The sequence below is a fragment of the Eptesicus fuscus genome, chromosome 9, assembly GCF_027574615.1.
Source record: "Eptesicus fuscus isolate TK198812 chromosome 9, DD_ASM_mEF_20220401, whole genome shotgun sequence".
NCBI lineage: Eukaryota > Metazoa > Chordata > Mammalia > Chiroptera > Vespertilionidae > Eptesicus > Eptesicus fuscus.
The window spans coordinates 17,881,088-17,900,871 of record NC_072481.1 but is presented as its reverse complement, the minus strand read 5'-3'; the positions used below and the strand labels follow the sequence as shown (position 1 = coordinate 17,900,871).

Here is a 19,784-nt window from a genome sequence, read left to right as displayed (position 1 = left end):
CAGTGGTTCCATTACCAGAGGGACCCCACATGAATTAGCTGTGGATCTTAAAAAGGACTGTTGCCCAGGTCCACCATAGACAGATGAGACATCTAAGAGTCAGGCTTGGGGATTTGTTTTAAAGCTCCAAAAAATGATAGGAATGTATTCCCCTGGCAAGAATCACTGCAACCACTACTCGCAGAATGGATGAACTTCCTAGTTGTGTGACCCTAGCAAGTTATATAACTTTTTTGTGCCCTAGTTTCCTCATGAGCAAAACAAGAATTCCTAAATGTTTCTTGGTACTAAATAGGAATATATGGAAATGGCTTGAAAAGCAAAAAGTGCAACAAAAATATAAGTTGAAAGATCCTTGTCGTCTTTATTAGCTATCCTTGTGATTTACCACTCTGTCGTGTAAACTGGGATCTGAACCAGTTTTACTTCTTCAGCTAGAGAAGCAGATGCTCTGAGCACCAGACATAACAATACTCTACTTTGGTTTCTGACTTCTGAACTTTTATTTATTAACTACCTTTTCTTTTCTTAGTGGCATAAAGAACTAAATATGGCTTGATACTTCATTTCAGTAATGCTCTCAAATCTTCGATACTTAGAAAGATTCAGATAGATCTTCGGTTAGAATAGACAATCACGAAACTTATTTATTTTCTCCCTATTTTATTTAAACAAAATTTGGAGATTCCATTAATAGGCCTGCTTTTTCTGTATATAATTGCCACATGACAAATGATCTAAAATAATTAACTGATTGCTCTAGTGAGGCAGACCCTTTTCCTCTTTTCTAGTTGAAAAAAAAAAACTATTTAAAAACATTCAAGAGGGCCTTGGCCTGGTGGTTCAGTTAGTTGGAGCATTGTCCTATACACTGAAAGGTTGTGGGTTCCATTTCTGGTCAGAGCACATGCCTAGGTTGTGGGTTCAATCCCCAGACGGAGTGCATATGGGAGACAACCAATTGATATCTCTCGTTCTCTTCCCCTCTCTCTCTCTCTTCCTCTCTCTAAAAAGAGAAAAACCAACAGAAACATATCTTCGGGTGAGAATCAAACAAAAACATTCAAGAAGGCTTTAGCTCAATATACTACATTAAGTTTCACTCTGCAGTAGAGGTTCTGAATTCTAATTCTAGTTGTGTTTAATCTCCTACTATCTATCAGTGGAACTTTGGTCGGGTTACTACTCTCTCTGAACCTCAGTTTTTCTTTTCTTAAGATGATTCCACTAACTTAGATAATTAGTGAGATCCATTTCATTTTACCAATGACATTCTTTAATTTGGTTCTCTTATAGATAACTTTATTTCTCCCTAAAGAGTTAGATTCATAGGAAATCACCAAAATTGAATACAAACCTCCATCAAGGCTCCGGGATGCCCGTTTACTTGCTGTACGCTCGAAGTGTGGGGCTGGCCTGTCAATCAGAGCACTAGCTTGTCTGGTTTGAGCTTGAGTTCGGCCACTGTATCGAAATTTGGATCCCAGTGCAAGAAATTTGCTTTTAGGAATGGTGTCTGTAGATGTCAGTCTGGGGGGAAAAAACCATAATGATCATATATATTTTATCTCATTCTACTGAGACTGTGAGACTAAAGACAAAAATCTAGATTTTAAAAGTTTCAAAATTTTCAGTTTCCTTATAGTTACTAAGACATATTTTAAATCAAGCAATCATTATTTTAATTCTGTCATTTCTCCAAGCAACATGTGTAATTTACTTATATTAATATCATCTTATATTATTATATCTCTATAGACAGGGCCTTATGGTTTTCAAAATCCTTTTATAGCACTATAATATTTTCACTACATCCTCATAATATTGTCATCATTTTATTGATAGAAGAAACTGAACCTCAAAAAAGAAGTTACTTGCTTAAGGTCACATAGCTGTAAAGAGGCTGTAACAGAGACTAAGCCCACAGCTCTTTTACTTTCTTTTTTTTTTTTTAAATTTAAGTTCTTTATTGCTTAATGTATTACATAAGTCTCCTTTCTCCCCCATTGACCTCTCCCCGGCTACCCCCAACCCCCAGCACATGCCCTCCCCTTCCTCCCCGCACCCCCCATCTGTGTCCATTGTTTATGCTCATATGCATGCATACAAGTCCTTTGGTTGTTTTCTTACCCCCTCCCCGTCTCCACACCCACCCCCCCCCACCTTCCCTCATAGAGGGGGACAGTCTATTCGATGCTTCTATGACTCTGGTTGGGCAGTCTATTCGATGCTTCTATGACTCTGGTTCTGTTTTTGTTCATCAGTTTATGCTGTTCATTATATTTCACAAATGGGTGAGGTCATGTGATATTTATCTTTCTCTGACTGGCTAATTTTGCTTAGCATAATGCTCTCCAGGTCCATCCATGCTGTTGCAAATGGTAAAAATTCCTTCTTTTATACAGCAGCGTAGTATTCCATTGTGTAGATGTACCACAGTTTTCTAACCCACTCTTCTGCTGATGGGCACTTAGGCTGTTTCCAAATCTTAGCCATTGTAAATCAGAGCTCTTTTTCCACTCTACTGGAATAATTTTGTCAAATGTACTCCAAACTCAATTAATGCCTGGTAACCTATTTAATAGGTTATTTAGTATATTTTCAACTCAGTTAGGAACCCCATCTTCTTATGCAGTACCCTGTGCTCTCTTTAGTCAGGGCATTTACTACACTGAATTGAAACAATTTATGTGCTGGTCTCCACTTATTCATCCTTGTGTTTTCACTTCTGGCATAGTGCCTGGCATGAATTTGGCACTCAATAAATGTTTGCTGAATAAATACATAAATCATTATATCAAATACTATAAAAAAAGAATATTTTTTCCTTGGGGATCATTTATTTTAATTCAGCAAATACTGACTTTCTTTTATGTACTGAAGCATTACATGTTAATATAGCCTCTTATTTGGATGCAATGGATTTAAATATGCTATCCTACAAGTAAATACACTGGCTGTAGCTGAAATCTATATCATAGATACTAAACACTCAAAATAACTTTTTTTTTTTTTTTACTTTTTCTTACCCTTTTAAAAATCTCTATTTTATTGGTTTGATTTTAAAGAAGAGGATGATGAAAGCATAAACAAAAATCTTAAAGCCAATGATTAAGATTCTTTATTTGGGTATAAAATGTATCTTCATGTTTTATTTTTAAATGAGAATTTAAATGTTATTTTCCCTGGCTTTTCTTCCTGTCCACTGTGCTATAGTACTAAGTATGATATGAAAAATACAACTAGAAGGAAAAGATATCATGATTCTCTCTCTTGAGAGCCATTTGCGAGTCAAGTTTATTTACGAATGATATGACATGAGGTCTTGGATTTGCTTCAAAATAATCTAGGAAGTAGTGGGAAGAATTGGGTGGCTTAATAGATAAAACAAGACTGGCCTTGGGATGGTAATTATTGAAGCTGGGTCATATGCATTATACTAGTCTCCTTACTATACTAGTCTCTTTACTGTTGTTATGTATGCAATTTTCCATAACAAAGAACTCTTCTTAAAAAGGCAAGCTGACAATAACAAGCTGACTCTCCTTTCAATACAGTAATTTGCCTAAGGTCTGTGTTCTCAGCTAGACTGCATGTTCTATCAGGACAGGGACTAGAACTACCTTGTAGTATATATAGTCTCAGTGCCTCGTAGAGTACCTACCCAGAGAAAATGCTTGGTAAATGAAGACAGGGGGTTAATGATATGGCCTCTTGAAAACCAGAGGAAAGAAAACTTTCTTCTGATCATCTGATACACTTGAGCTTCAAAGATGGTTCTCTGTGCTCCCTTTCTGGGTTGATTAGGGCCAAGATAATGATCAGCTTCATACCTTTCATCTTTCAGTGAAAAGCCCCACACAGAAAGTAGTTAAGCACTACTTAGAGCAATTACATGTGGAGGTAGTCATGGTACCTCCTCCTGATAGGACTTATTTCAGCTCCAGTTAGAGCAATCACAGAGCCCCCTGTAAACACAGGTTCCTATCCTCACTTCTCTACTCCTACCATACACAGAAAGGTGCTCTGGGAATGCTGAGGCATGTTTTTCAACCCAAAGGAGGACTGGATTCATTCTGTCTTGCTTAAGATGGTCTTACCTGAGCTAAATACTAATAAAAAAAATGCCAGTCATTCAAAGAAGGGAATTTTAATAGCAGACTTAAAACAGAAACTTACATAAACAGTTTATCCTTGAAAAATACTGAAGTGAGAACAATACCTGAAAAATGTGTGATGCTCTACACAGACTTTCCATAATTTCTTAGCTGCTCGGTAACTGGGAAGTTTGAATCCGATGGTACTTTCATACTGTTCTTGCTATAAAAACACAAATAAACATTGAACATAAAGGATTGACTATAGTGATAAGGACCAGAGAAATATGGTGCTACAGAAAAGGTCATCAAGAATAAAAAGAACATTCCTAAAGGCATAAAATATTTGAAATATTTTCCTACTTACAAAAAGAAATTTACTCACCAAGGTGGCTTTTTCCACAATAAGGAAGCCATGAGATGCATCTTATTTTCCTCAGAAACACACACATACAGAGTACATTTTTCTGGGTCATAATTAAGTTACCTTTTGATTGTCCAGATAGGGCTCTTTCTTAGTCATCATTTGCACTTGGGATACTAGATTACTTAATGCTCAGGGAATGAGATAGCAGATGATTCCTCCAATCAAACAATATTATTATGCAAATTTATTCATTTATTTATTTTCGTAATAGGAGCTAAAGATGAAAGATTTTGCCGGTTTGGCTCAGGGGTAGAGCATCGGCCTGCGGACTGAAGGGTCCCAGGTTTGATTCCGGTCAAGGGCACCGACCTTGGGTGCAGCATTGCAGGCTCCTCCCCGGCCCTGGCCCTGTTCGGGGCTCGTGAAGGAGGCAACCAATCAATACTTATCTCACATCAATATTTCTGTCTTTCACTCTCTCTTCCACTCTCTCTAAAATCAATGGGAAAATAGCCTCGGATGAGGATTAAAAAAAATTTTTTTTTTAAATTGAAAGATTTTGGCTCAAACCAATTCTTGATTATTAATTGCCTTCTCTTTTTTCCTTTAATTGATCATTAATTTATCCTGATACCTCTTTGACTGAAGCAAACCATATCCTGCTAGTCTCTATCTCTTTGTTTCTGCTTTAAGCATGCTTTTTAAGATGGAAAGGAAACTGACATTTATTTCTAGCGCCTATTATTGCCAATATGCTATGACTAGATAATATTACACATAAAAAAACTGAGGTCAGACAAGTTACTTCTCAGTTTCACAGTTATGAAGTGGCATAACCAGAATTTCTTGGTTTCCACTAAGCCATGCTACTTCCAAATCATCTACTATAGTCATAATAGTACACTTATTGAAATCCTACTGTTGTTCCTGATTGCTTTCTTAAAGTAAGAATTCTGAAATTTTAGTGTATATTATATAGTTACATTTAAAGAAACCAAAAACTCCAATTAACAAATTTATTAAAATGTGTGTGTATGTGTGTGTATGCGTGCCTTTCCACAAAAAAAGATGGACTTTTATTCACTGTTCCTAGCCCCTAGAGTAGTGCATGGCACAACAAATACCCTCAATAAGTATCTGTTGACTGAATGACTTTTGGTTTGAAACTCTTTGACAGAAGACAGAGATTGTCCTGTGAAAGGCACAGGTAAATAATTATGGTACTAAATAAATGCTTCAATGATCATTCTTATGAGATTTTTAAGGCTGAAAATCCAGTATTTCCATGCTCAAATAATGAGCCATTTTCACCAGCAGATGGTGATATACACACACACAAAAAACACCCCTCTACATTAGTATGTTTTCCAGCTTAGACCTTTTGCAACTGTCTTCTCATTTGATCTTCAAATCAACCCTGACAGAGAAAGTATTTTCCACCTTGAATGATAAAGAAGCTGAGTCTTAGATTTCTCCAGGGTCTTTTACTTAGTAGGTGGCAGAGTAGGAGGTAGAACTTTTTAAAAAATTTAATTCCTACTTAAACAATTTTCCTCTATACAAAATGACTATCTAATATAAAAGTTAAATTTGGTCAGCATTAGTATATCCTGAAACTTGCCCACCAACTAATAACTGAATTATCTGACACAAAGTTAAACAACTCTATTAAAAATCTAGAACTTGAGCCTGGAATATATTCCCAGTAACTACTAGAAGCTACGCATAAAAATACATTTTCATTAAATGAGTAAGAGATTGGTAGTATAAAACATGAGTAACTTAAACTCCACAATTTAAAAATCTCATGCTATTCAATTTAAAACTATTTTCCCTGAAGATTTTACCTGGAGTAAACAAGGAACAAGTTTATCAATGCAAGTTTCACTTTTGGCCATGGTATATTTACTTACATAAAGAGAAAAGCCCAGAAAACCAGTAGCAAGGAGGAAAAGCAGCATTACAGGACTGATTGAGAAAATAGAATATCAGCTCCTGCATAGTTAACTACAGAGAGACCTCTTAGATGACAGAACAAGAAAAACAGGAAGCGAAGAGATGTTTTAGACATGGTATGTGTTTGATTCGGCGGGGGGCACAAATTCTATACCTCTCCAGGCCGAATCTTGATAAAAAAGCTGCTACGTTTATAAGAAATCTTCAGCACTTTGGGCCAAGGAAAGCGGTTAATTCTCAGCTTATCTTTGTAAACCAGAAGGCCACTAGAGCAGACACCTAGGATGATGTCCACTCCCTCCAAGTCCTGAAAAAGAGAAGCATTAGCATTTCAGTCTTGAGCAAAGTGCTTATCACACTGCTGACTATTACTAGAGAATCTGAAGCTATCAACAACCAAAAAGGGTTACAAAGCATACCATGAATAATAAACCTTAACATAACAATAATAACCCATGGGACTATTCGGTCTATGTAAAAATGTCATTACTCTACCACATTAAAAAACAAACAAACACAATGTTATTACCTATCACAAATATCTTTAAAATGTCCAAAACAGACACAGTAATTCTATTTCTGTAATTTGTTCCAAGAAAATAATTCAAATCACAGAAAACGCTTTATATATGAAAATATTCAGAATGTTGTAAGAGTGAAAAATTGGATATAACCTAAGTACCCAACCTCCAGGGTTAAATTATTGCCCATCCTTTGGTGCAATACAATGTGACCACTAAAATAATTACATAGAATTTGGGAGATAAACGGGAAAATAATTGTTATAATGTTGAGTAAAATAAAGCAGGTTAAAGCTGCATATATAATTTGATCACAACAATATAAAAAATAGAGAGAGAGAAGAAAGATGAATATAGCAAAACATTAACAATGGTATTCTTTAGTTGGTACAATTATGAGCAATATTTCATTTTAGCTTTCTATATTTTCCAATTATAATAAACATGTATTTTAAAAACATTTACATATCACTAAACTAATACATGTATGTAAAAAATTCAAATACAGAAGTATGTAAAATAAAAGTAAAACTCTACCCTCTCCTCCCACACTCCTTAACAGTAACCAGTAATAATTTGATAATTTCCAGGATTATCATCCTATTTTCTAGGCACATACAAATATGTTTGGGTAAGACATACATATATACATACATAGATATTACTAGTAATCATTATATTATGTAATTATATGTATATCACCTATAATTAGGAAAACAACTAGAAAAAAATTACAATCCAGTCCTTAAGGGTGGAAATTGTATCTTAATCATTTCTGTATTACCCCAAATACTGTCTGTTATTGACAACATGCTCAATATATGTTTACATTGAGTTTGTTACCTGCCTACATTACTATTCATAACTTATTATGACAAATATCAGTAAATCCTTTGCTTCTGATTTACAAGAGTTTTGATTCATTTAGATTGACAAAGAATTTCAAGTTATTTTAGTAACAAAATACATTAGATTTAAACCTTGAACCAGTAATATCAATTATTTCATTCGTTATTGGTGATTCTGAGGGAACATCTGCTTTTCTTTTGTCCAAGAAACACAGACATGAACATATTATATATACTGAAGGAATCAACTGCTATAAGAAGCAATATGGCTATATCGCCACCATCACTACCTCTCAAAGCTACTGTGAAATGACACAGAGCTTGCACCTCATTTGCCTTCACAACATTTCTCCCATAAAACTGAGTCTCTGCCTCTAAAAAGGCTTACCTTAAGACTCCAAAAAGAGACACTAATTTACTTTTACAATGCTTATCTGTATATAAAAATTCTAGTAAACATTGTTTTCATTTTGGCCTCTAAGGTCTAAAATACTCAAACCTATCACTATCATAATCCCCAAATAATTACTACAGTAGCTATGGTAGCTGCATATCCTATACATACACTGAGTGGCCAGATTATTATGATCTCTGAATGCATAATAATCTGGCCACTCAGTGTATATCCTATATAATAAAAGGCTAATATGCAAATTGTCCCCTTGACCAGGAGTTCGACCAGCAGGCAGGCAGGCAGGCCGGCCAACCACCCATGTCCCCTCCCCCTGGCCAGGCTGGCAGGACCCCACCCATGCACGAATTCATGCACTGGGCCTCTACACACACACACACACACACACACACACACACACACACACACACACATATTGAGTGGCCAGATTATTATGTGTCCAGAGATCATAATAATCTGGCCACTCAGTGTATATGTTTAAGTCAGTAGACTATATGACTTCTTGGAGGCCAGGGTTTAGGGATATATCTATATACTATAGGCCCAGTGCACGAAATTCGTGCATGGGGGGGTGGTTCCCTCAGCCCAGCCTGCACCCTCTCCAATTGGGGACCCCTTGGGGGATGTCCAACTGCCGGTTTAGGCAGTCGGACAACCCTCTCGCAATCTGGGACCACTGGCTCCTAACCGTTCACCTGCCTGCCTGCCTGATTGCCCCTAACCACTCTGCCTGCCTGATTGCCCCTAACCCCTCTGCCTGCCTGCCTAATCACCCCTAACCTCTCTGCATGCCTGCCTGATCGCCCCTAACCACCTCTGCCTGCCTTCCTGATCACCCCTAACTGCTCCCCTGCTGGCCTGATTGCCCCCAACTGCTCTCCCCTGCCAGCCTGATCACCCCTAATTGCCCTCCCCTGCTGGCCTGGTTGCCCCCAACTGCCCTCCCCTGCTGGCCTGATTGCCCCTAACCCCCTGCCAGCCTGATCTCACCCCCAACTGCCCTCCCTTGCTGGCCTGATCGCCCCTAACTGCCTCTGCCTTGACCCCCACCACCATGGCTTTGTCTGGAAGGAAGTCAGACATCTGGAAGATGGCCAGTCAACCCAGTCTAATTAGCATATTACCCTTTTATTAGTATAGATAATATAGGATAGGATTGCTTAAATGCGGGGGGGAAAGCCTTTTTCAGCAGGAGGAGATGCTCTTTGCAGACAAAAATACATAATCCCTATATCTGGACTGATAGCCAGCCATATGCACTATACTGCCAAACTGGTTATTAAAAAATTGAACCGCTTTCTTGCACCTTGTACCAAACAGCTGTTGCCCTTAAAACCCCTCCTCAGCCCCCACCTTAGGTTCTGCCTTAGCAGTTCACCCAAATTAGGTTCTGATTGGTCAGTTTCTATGCCAGTCAGCGTCAAAAGCCCTGCCTCCTAGGCAGCCATTGCCTCCTCGCAGTTCACCCAGATTTGGTTCTGATTGGTCAGTTTCTATGCCAGTCAGTGTCAAAAGCTCCACCTACTAGGCAGCCATTGACTCTTCTGGGAAATCCAGAATGCCCTGCTGACAGCTGCCTTTCTCTCTGGGCCTATCTCTGGGCCTGATCCGCAGCAGCTGCAGATCAGGCCCTGCCTCTCTCTCTCTCTCTGGGCCTCGCCAGCAGCCGCGGAGGCTGCAGATCAGGCCCTGCCTCTCTCTCCAGGCCTTTCTCTGGGCTTGATCTGCAGCCACCGCAGCAGCAGCGAGGTCATTAGGCCTCCGGCCTGGTCCCTGGCCGGAGGCTAATGACCTCGCTGTGCCTGCCTCGCCCCACCTCCCCCCCCCGCCACCCCGCCTGACCGCCTGCTGCCAGCCTTGCTGTGATAGGAGCCTGTGGGCCATAGGGGAGGGACCAAGAGGTGCTCCATGCACTTCCTGGTGACTGGTCGTCCATCTGGTCGTTTAAGTCGTGACGGTCCTAGGCTATTATTAGTATAGATATAAAAGCCTAAGCGACAGGCCAACTGGTAGCTATGATGCGCACTGACCACCAGAGGGCAGACGCTCAACACTGGAACGGAAACCACAGGCATAGAAACATGGAACAGACTGATGAATCTCAGAGGGAAGGCGGGGTGGGAAGAGATTAACCAAATTTCTTATATGCATACTAGAGGCCTTGTGCATGGATGTACTGGTGGGGTAATCTTGGCCTGGCCTGCAGGGATCATGCCAAAACTGACTCTCTGACATCCCCTGAGGGGTCCCAGATTGTGAGAGGGTGCAGGCCAGGCCAAGGGACCCCACCAGTGCACAAATCCATGCACTAGACCTCTAGTATACCAATAAACATTTTGCACAATTATCTTTTAAAAATATATATATATTTATTTCAGAGAGGAAGGGGGAGGGAGAGAGAGAGAGAGAGAAACATCAAGATAGAATCATTGATTGGCTGCCTCCTGCAGTCCCCCTATTAGGGATCGAACCTGCAACCCAGGCATGTGCCCTGACCGGGAATTAAACTGCGACCTCCTGGTTCATAAATCAACACTCAACCACTGAGCAACACTAGCCAGGCTTTTTTTTTTTTTTTTATGATAAAGTGATCATCCTTTCAAAAATCATGATAAGTAAAGGAATTAACTTTATTACTATATAAACTTAATGTGAGAGAATTGCAAATTCTTATAATTATTATGTTAAGTATATTAAATTATAAATATTATCCCCAAGTCAAGAAAGAACAGTGAGATAAAACATAGTCACATTTACATGCCTCTTTTCTTAAAGAAAAATTTAAAAATTAAATGTTAATCATCTATAATCTGGCCGCTCAGTGTGTGTGTGTGTGTGTGTGTGTGTGTGTGTGTGTGTGTGTATTAAAGGCCCGGTGCATGAATTTGTGCATGGGTGGGGTCCGGCCAGCCTGGCCAGGGGGAGGGGACATGGGCGGTTGGCCGGCCTGCCTGCTGGTTGAACTCCTGGTCGAGGGGACAATTTGCATATTAGCCTTTTATTATATAGGAAATACAGTGAGTGGCCAGATTATTATGAGTTCAGAGATCATAATAATCTGGCCACTCAGTGTATGTCTGAAACTCAAGGAAACTAAATTTCACCTAAGTTAATTTCTACAGATGATTACTTATTTAGATAAGTAATCAAAACCTAGAGTTAAAGGTTTCTTGACTAATTCTTTTCCTCAATTGGGTATAGAAAAACATATTAGTGCCTACATGTGTACGTGTACGCACAATCGAGAAGCAGAAATTATATAGAGCTCCAATTCAATGACTACGTAACTGAGAATTTCCCAGAAGATGTCCTCTTAAGTTCTTAAAGCCTGTAGGTACAACAATATCTCTCAATTATATGTTCTGAAGAAACAATTTGCTTTACAACATTTGGGAAAGGAACATTTTACCTGACTCCTCTATTCATTCCAGATAATTACTGAATCAACAGCCAGCCTCCAGTAGGAATTAAGAGCAAAACCAAACAATTTCAGTTCTGGAAATATAGCTATTCTAATATACTCATCTTCCTACCATCTACTTTACAGATTCACCGATTACATAGATTCAAAGTTATAGTGCCCAGCCCAAAACAATCTGGAACAACATCTTTAGAAAAACCACTAACATGCAATGAAATTGTAATAGAATTAATGTAACTTAAGGAAGAGACTTCAGATATCAGATATTCACATTGGGAGAAGCTTGAAAGGTCACTTTAGTCCAATCACCCAAGTAACTATACTCCCTACCATGGGATACCTCTGACAATAGAGAGCTCACTATCTTATAAGGTAGCCCATCCCTTCTCTGAATAGCTTTGACTGTTAGACAATTTGTCAAACTATGCTGAACAGAATTTCTCTGTAGTTTACTCTACTGGCTCTAGTCTTATATCTTAGAGCCATAGTAAAATCTATATCTCACATACCAATCCTTTAAATGCATGAAGACAGGATATTATGTCTTCCCAACTTTCTCTTCTGTGGGCTAAGTATCCCTATTCCTTTGCTTGTTTCTCATTGGACATCGTTTTAAGTCCCCTCTTCATGCATCCTAGTTAAGTTCCTCTATGAAACTCTGATCATCCCTTGAGCCCTTTCCCTCACAAACTCCTCAACCTCCCAGCCATTTCAGTAGCTGAAGATGAGAGAAGTCAAGCATCTGCCCTTAAGTATTCATTCTATTATGTTGTATTAAACAGAACTAGGATTAGAGCTCAAGTTTCCAATATCATAACCCAGTGGTTCTCAAATGAGCCACTATTGTTCATGCCATGTGCACTAGAATCACCTGGAAAGACTGATTAAGCAGATTGCTGGGTTCTACCCACAAAGTTTCTTATTCAGTAATTCTGGGATGGGGCCTGGAGTGTGCATTTCTAACAAGTTCCTCAATAATGCTAAATTATTATTGTATGCTGGTTCAGAGATCACACTTTGAGAACTACTACCTTAGGCCAATGGTTCTCAGATTCAAACATAGATGAGAATCATTTGGGATGCTTATTAAATCTAGAAATTTGGCCTTTCCTCCAAAATAATTCAGTAAATCTGGGAGGAGTTTAGGAATCTGCATAGTTAGTAAACACTCCAATTCGGACATATGTGACATTGGCTGTGAAACATACGCGGATGCCACGCAACATTTTCAAATATATCTGTATTTTAGGAAAACAATTTCTTTTGCTCTAGATGTTATATATTTTGATAGCTTGGATGCGAAACTTGAATTCTAATGGAATTACAAAGGGGCAATTCATTTTAATACTTGATACACTTGATTGATTCAATTCATAGACTTAAAAGTCTAACAAGAACTCTTCTCTCTTTAGAATGTTTTATAATAATAACCCCAGATAAAGGTTGGTGAGAAGTATTATATGGCACAGGTCTGATACATGCATGTTAATAAAGGCCGAAGTTATTACCTTTGCTTTATGAAGGTCAACACCATACATAGACAACTTTTTGGCATTCTCAAGAAATTCCAGGTCAGCTTGAGCTGGAGTCATGGACCTTTGAAAGAATACAAATTTAAAACCCTTTCAGTGTCACAGTGTCAACATTTGCAGTAACATTTGTATAATTGTATTTTATATAAACATATAAACATATATACCAATATGTATGTATAGGTCATAATTCTGAAAGAAGAATATTATGGAAAATGACTCTTAAAATAAGAAATCTTAGAACAACAGAAAGTCCACCAAAAAGCTATCAGGAAAAAAAAAAAAAGTAAAAAAAAAAATCCTACTAACCAATTTCCTTAAAGCAGCCTCATTCACCATCAGTTCTGCCCCTTCCTCTCCTCAGCCTTTTTCCCTACACACATAAACTCCTCCCACTAATTTTTCTTGCTAAAGGGGTGACTAAATTAAATCCTCTGAGGGCATGGTACAATTTACAATATCTTCTTAGCTGCTTTTTTCTCTCCATACCCCTGAATTGAGTTACTATGAAAATTAAACAGAAGGGCAGCTGAAGTTACTTAACTGGAGATTCTTAATGAGGACAGGCTTGATGAAAAAAAAATTCTAACAGATGGTGTTCCTGCCCACTGATCTAAACAAAATAAATTGGTTAATAGAAGCATGTAGATAATGGAGCTGCTTTCTCTGTTATTAAGATGTCTTCATTACTAGGCATATAATGAATTTGATTTGTTTGAAAACAATCAGTCTCACTGCCTAAACACTCACTGTGATGGTCTTTCCTTCTTTTTAACTTTTTTTTCCCCCAAAAAACGATCTCGTGAGCAGTTATGTTGAAGAGAAAGATATCACTCCTAGTGCTGCACAATTCAGACCAATCAAATATAACTTCACAGCAACAACAATGCACCCACAACCCCAAACAAAAATCATGGAAATGCCTGTTTCCCATAAGACTGCCTCGAGCTATACAAAGCAGCACTGGCCTATTCATTTAACAGGAGGAAAAGTCTCTTTCAAACCCATCTGTCTTTACCCTCATTAAAAAGAACAAAGGGTTCCTTGGAACAACAACCAAAAAAAAAAAAAAAAAATCTCAGGAGAGAGGAGCAGAATTGTTCATGTCACAGCCTCCCCGAATAAACTGCTTTTCACAAGCACTCCACTGTCACACCTGAATTCTATTTATTAATAGATCTGAAATTGGAGAAAAGAAAATTAAGACATTTACAAATCTGTATAGTCAAGTCATTAAAAACACAGGAAAGTTTTATAGTTTTTCCACCCCACATAAGTTATATACTTTATAGATATAAGAGTCATTTCATGGTTTTTGTAGTTACTATTATCTATGGCTTGAATTTTAGGATTTTTAAAATATACACTGAGTGGCCAGATTATTATGCATTCAGAGATCATAATAATCTGGCCACTCAGTGTATATATTTTTATTGATTTCAGAGAGAAAGGGAGAGGGAGAAAGAGATAGAAACATTAATGATGAGAGAGAATCTCAATTGGCTGCCTCCTGCATGCCCCTAGTGAGGATCCAGTGCAACCAGGGCTTATGCCCTGACCAGAATCGAACCAGTGACCTCTTGGTTCCTGGGTCAATGCTCCATCGCTCAATCGCTGAACCACACCGGGCTGGGCGAATTTTAGGATTTTGAATCTGGAATGGAGCTTGAAGACTGCAGAGTTCAACACTTTCATTTTGCTGATGAAAAAAAAAGGTCCTGAGGGATCACATAGTCATGGGCAAGTTATGACTCCTTGTTTAAGGCAGCAGGATTTAGTCAGGACTCAAGTTATATTGCTTGAACTGGAATCCTGGCTCCTACACTGAAACAGTAGTGACCTGGTGTCTTCTTCAATATCTGAACTATAAAATCAAAATCAATACAATAATTTTTTCTTTGCTGAATGAATGTGACTGGTAGGACAAAATTAGGTAATGGTTGTAAAACTGCTTTGTAAAATATAAATGTTTATTTTTTTTATTGCAACAGTGATATACCTTATGCAGCTCATAAAAGAGAAATAATTTTGACCACTTGAATTTGAAGACAAATTTTAAAACAATTATGATAAAATCTTCCCTATACTCACTCCTCCAACTCTAAGGGATATTAATGGGGTCAATCAATTTGAGTTCAGATTTAAATTTCAAACTATGTGGTCAAATGCTTTTCTGAGTAAGCATGCTTTAAAAGTGTATTATGGGCAGGTAGTAAGAAGAGATCTTTAAATTTAAAGATATAACTTTCCACCCTAGCCGGTTTGGCTCAGTGGATAGAATGTCAGCCTGCGGACTGAAGGGACACAGGTTCGATTCCAGTCAAGGGCACATGCCTGGGGAGGGGGGAGACGAGGGGGAGGGCGGAGTCAGCCAATCAATGATTCCCTCTCATCATTGATGTTTCTATCTCTCCCTCTTCCCTCCACTCTGAAATCAATAAAAATATATTTTTAAAAAATAATAAAATAGCCCTGTCCGGTTTGGCTCAGTGGATAGAGCGTTGGCCTGCGGACTCAAGGGTCCCAGGTTCGATTCCGGTCAAGGGCATGTACCTTGGTTGCAGGCACATCCCCAGTAGGGGGAGTGCAAGAGGCAGCTGATCGATGTTTCTCTCTGATTGATGTTTCTAATTCTCTATCCCTCTCCCTTCCTCTCTGTAAAAAATCAATAAAATATACTTTAAAAATAAAAATAAATAAATAAAAATAAAGATATAACTTTCCTGTTAGTTTAAAATAATATAATTTAAACATTTTGAAACACACTTAAACTTAAAAGTTACCTATAATATGAAAACTAGGAGGCGAGAAAAAATGGCGACGGAATAGAGTCGGGTTTGGAGTCTGTTCCTGGGGCGGAGAGTCGGAGCAGCAGAGGCTCGCAGAGGGAGTGTATGTGGGCAAGCCAAGGGACAGCTAAACTCCAGGAGAAGGCGGGGGAGTGCTGGGCAGTGTTCCTCTGACCGCGCAGCACCCACAGGGGCTGGGTCCCCTCCTGGAGCTGCGGGCTCGCCGGGCGCCTCGCCATCTTGCAAGGAAAGGAGGATTTTAGTGGAAACCTGACTTTCTGCGACAACTGCAAACACTGAACTGCTGGGAGCACCAGACCACCGGTCCCCTATCAGCGCAAACACTCGGATTCAAAGAAACTCTTCACTGCACCACGGAAAGGTCAGATTTTGTCTGAAATAAGCTGCGGTTTCTAATCCCCGCGGTGGGTGAGGGAAGCGCTGGGTGAGGGAAGTGCGGCAGCCGCAGGACCGGCAGGAGCCGGGAGGTCTGTGCCTAGAAAAATCAGCGGCAGTTGGAACTGCCGTGATCCGTGAATGAGGAGGGGGGTCTTCTGAGCTGCTAACAGAAGTGACCTCTTGAAAGCAACTCATTTTAATCTGACGAGGAGGGTCAGACTAAGAAGTTTCAAAGGAGTGCAGGCTCCTTAGTCTGGGGCACAGACCCACGGTCCGCACACCTGGGCTCTTTCCGACTCTGATTGCTAAGCCCAATACATAGGTAAACCCAGGTGGAAACCCTGAAAGACTGCAGGGGGAAGGTGTTTTTTCGGATCCTGGGGCCAGAGCTGCGTGTGACCATCAGAGAGACAGCTCTGAGGCGCACACCTCCACAAACTGGTAGTGAGTGCCATAGAAGGGGGAAAAAAAAAAAAGAAAAAAGAGCTAGAGAGGCCCGGAAGTCAATTCAGAAACACTGCCACCCAGGGGCTGAAACGCTAATTGTCTCTGGTGTAATCAAAAATAAATACGAGAAATTAAGACAGGGCTGGCTTAAAAAGCAGGACTGGCTTCCAACACTGAGGAGCCCTGGAATGAAGCTGAACTGAAATACCGCCCAGACTGGGAAAAAGGCGTACCAAACAGAATAATAGAGGAAGTGAATGACAGCCGCTACTGCACATTTTAGTCTTCCTATTTTTTAATTTTCAATTTTTTAAATTTTTTATTCTCATATTTTTTTATTTTCATTTTTTGCATCTTTTACTTAAGAAACTAATATTTTTTTCTTTTTCCTCACTTGATTTTCACCTTTTTAATTATTACATTTTTATTTTCAATCAGCACTATTATTACTATTATTTTACTTTTTTTTCTTTTTACTGTCATTAGATTTTCCCTTTCTTTTATTTTTGGATTAGTGTCCTACATTCGATTTGCATCTTTCCCTTACAATCGCTTTACCCTATCTCAAAGCTAAAATTATGCCATCACTCTCCTCCTAACCTTTCCCCTTTTGGTCCCCAGTTTATCTTAACCCTTTCTGGCTTTAGATTTTCCCTACTTTTTCAGTTTACTCCCTGCTAAAACTTCACCCTACTTATATATCTAATTCCCAACCCGCTGCTCCAAATCCATACAAACCTCTCTCTACGCTACCTTTAAAAAATTATTTTTCTCTCGGGCCTTTTGTTGTTGTTTGCTTGAATGTTGATTAGATTGAATTTTTATGCTTTTTTATGAGATTGTTTTGATTATTCTTTTTGTTGGTTTGGTTGGTTCTTTTGTTTGCTTTGTTTTTGTTTGTTTTTTACTTTTGTTTTCCCTTGCCTCACTTGATATTAGCTGCTGTTGCAGTTTGTATTAATCTCCAGGCTCGTGTTGCTGGAATTTGCTGGGAATAGTGGTTGTTCTAGTGGAGTTTACTCCCCATATATATAGTTTGTTCCCCTTTTCTCTCTTAGTATCATTCTTGTCTCTCTTACTTTTTTTTTCTTTTCTTTTTCTTTTCTGTTTTTTCTTTTCTTTCTTTCTGCTCTTTTCCCAAGTTCAGATTCACACTCTTTGTTGTTTTTTTTTTTTTTTCTTCGTTGTTGTTCTTTCTTTTTACTCTCCCTCTTCCACTCCTATTCCCTAATTTGTCTTTCTCTGGTGGTTACCTTTATTGGAGGTTATTAATATCGTGAATACAATTCTGTTCAGTGCCTTGTCTGTTGTGCCTGGTTGTGTTGTATTTTATACCTTTAAATCAACGCCAGAGAGAGAAATCTATATAACCAGACATCCGGAGAAGAGAGACCATGGGGAGACAAAGAAACAGCCCAAACAGGAAAGAGAAGCAGGCATCACCAGAAAAGGAAGTAAACGATTTAGAGGCAAACAACCTATCAGAGAAAGAATTCAGAGAAATGGTCATAAAGTGGCTGAAAAGGATGGAAGACAAATTCGACAATATGAGTAAGAACCAAGAAGAAATGAAGAAGAACCAAGAAGAAATGAAAAATGACATCGCTGCTGTAAAGAACTCAATAGAAAGCATCAAGAGTAGACTAGATGAAGCAGAGGACCGCATAAGTGAGCTAGAAGACAAGATGGAAAAAAATACCCAATTACAACAGCTTCTAGAAACAAAAATTAGAAAGATTGAGGAGAGCGTAAGGGAACTTCGGGACAATACAAAACAAAACAACATCAGGATAATAGGGGTGCCAGAAGGAAAGGAAACTGAGCAAGGAATAGAAAACCTGTTTGAAGAAATAATAACAGAAAACTTCCCTGATATAGGGAAGAAAAAACCCACACAAATCCAAGAAGCTCACAGAGTTCCAAGCAAAATGAACCCCAAAAGACCGACGCCAAGGCACATTATAGTTAAGTTGGCAAACACCAACGACAAAGTAAGAATCTTACAAGCGGCCAGAGAGAGACAGACAGTTACATACAAAGGAACCCCCATCAGACTAGCAACTGATTTCTCAACAGAAACGCATCAGGCCAGAAGGGAATGGAATGAAATATACCAAGTCATGCAAAGGAAGGGTCTAAATCCAAGAATACTGTACCCAGCAAGGCTATCAATCAAAATTGAAGGTGAAATCAGGAGCTTCAGAGACAAAAAAGGACTAAGGGAGTTTATCACCACCAAACCAGCAATGAAAGAAATGCTAAAGGGTCTGCTGTAAAAAAAAAAAAAGAAAGAAAGAAATAGGAAGCAAAGAAGGTACACAGGGGTATAGAATAAAAATGGCGTCAAATAAGTACCTATCAATAATAACTTTAAATGTAAATGGATTGAATGCCCCAATCAAAAGACACAGGGTAACAGACTGGATAAGAAAACAAAACCCAGATATCTGCTGTCTACAGGAAACCCACCTCAAAAAAAAGGATGCATACAGACTGAGAGTAAAGGGATGGAAAAAGGTTTTCCAGGCAAATGGAAATGAAAAAAAAGCTGGGGTTGCAATACTTATATCTGACAAATTAGATCTCAAAGTGAAGGACATAACAAGAGATAATGAAGGCCACTTCATAATACTTAAGGGAGAAATCCAACAAGAAGAAATAACTCTGGTAAACATATATGCACCCAATACAGGAGCACCAAGATACATTAAAAAACTCCTGGAAGATATCAAAGGAGAGATTGACAGTAATACAATCATAGTAGGAGACTTCAATACCCCACTATCACCATTGGACAAATCCTCTAAACAAAAAATCAGCAAAGAAACATCAATCCTAAATGACTCACTAGAACAGATGGAATTAATCGACATCTTCAGAACATTTCACCCCAAAGCCACAGAATATACATTCTTCTCAAGTGCACATGGGTCATTTTCAAAGATAGACCATATGTTAGGACATAGGCAAAGTCTCTCCAAATTCAAGAAGATAG

General features: G+C 38.8%; 1 protein-coding gene across 8 annotated transcripts in view; it reads right to left on the bottom strand.

Moving 5' to 3' along the window:
- EPB41 (erythrocyte membrane protein band 4.1) overlaps positions 1 to 19,784 on the bottom strand; it is a 136,936-nt gene that overhangs the window by 48,793 nt on the left and 68,359 nt on the right. For all 8 annotated transcript variants that reach the window (XM_054720933.1, XM_054720937.1, XM_054720938.1 and 5 more), the window contains 4 exons: positions 13,131 to 13,218; positions 6,575 to 6,727; positions 4,223 to 4,320; positions 1,358 to 1,530 (listed from right to left, as the gene is read on the bottom strand). In XM_054720933.1, the coding sequence (XP_054576908.1) occupies positions 1,358 to 1,530; positions 4,223 to 4,320; positions 6,575 to 6,727; positions 13,131 to 13,218 (512 nt within the window). The remainder of the gene's footprint in view (positions 1 to 1,357; positions 1,531 to 4,222; positions 4,321 to 6,574; positions 6,728 to 13,130; positions 13,219 to 19,784) is intronic.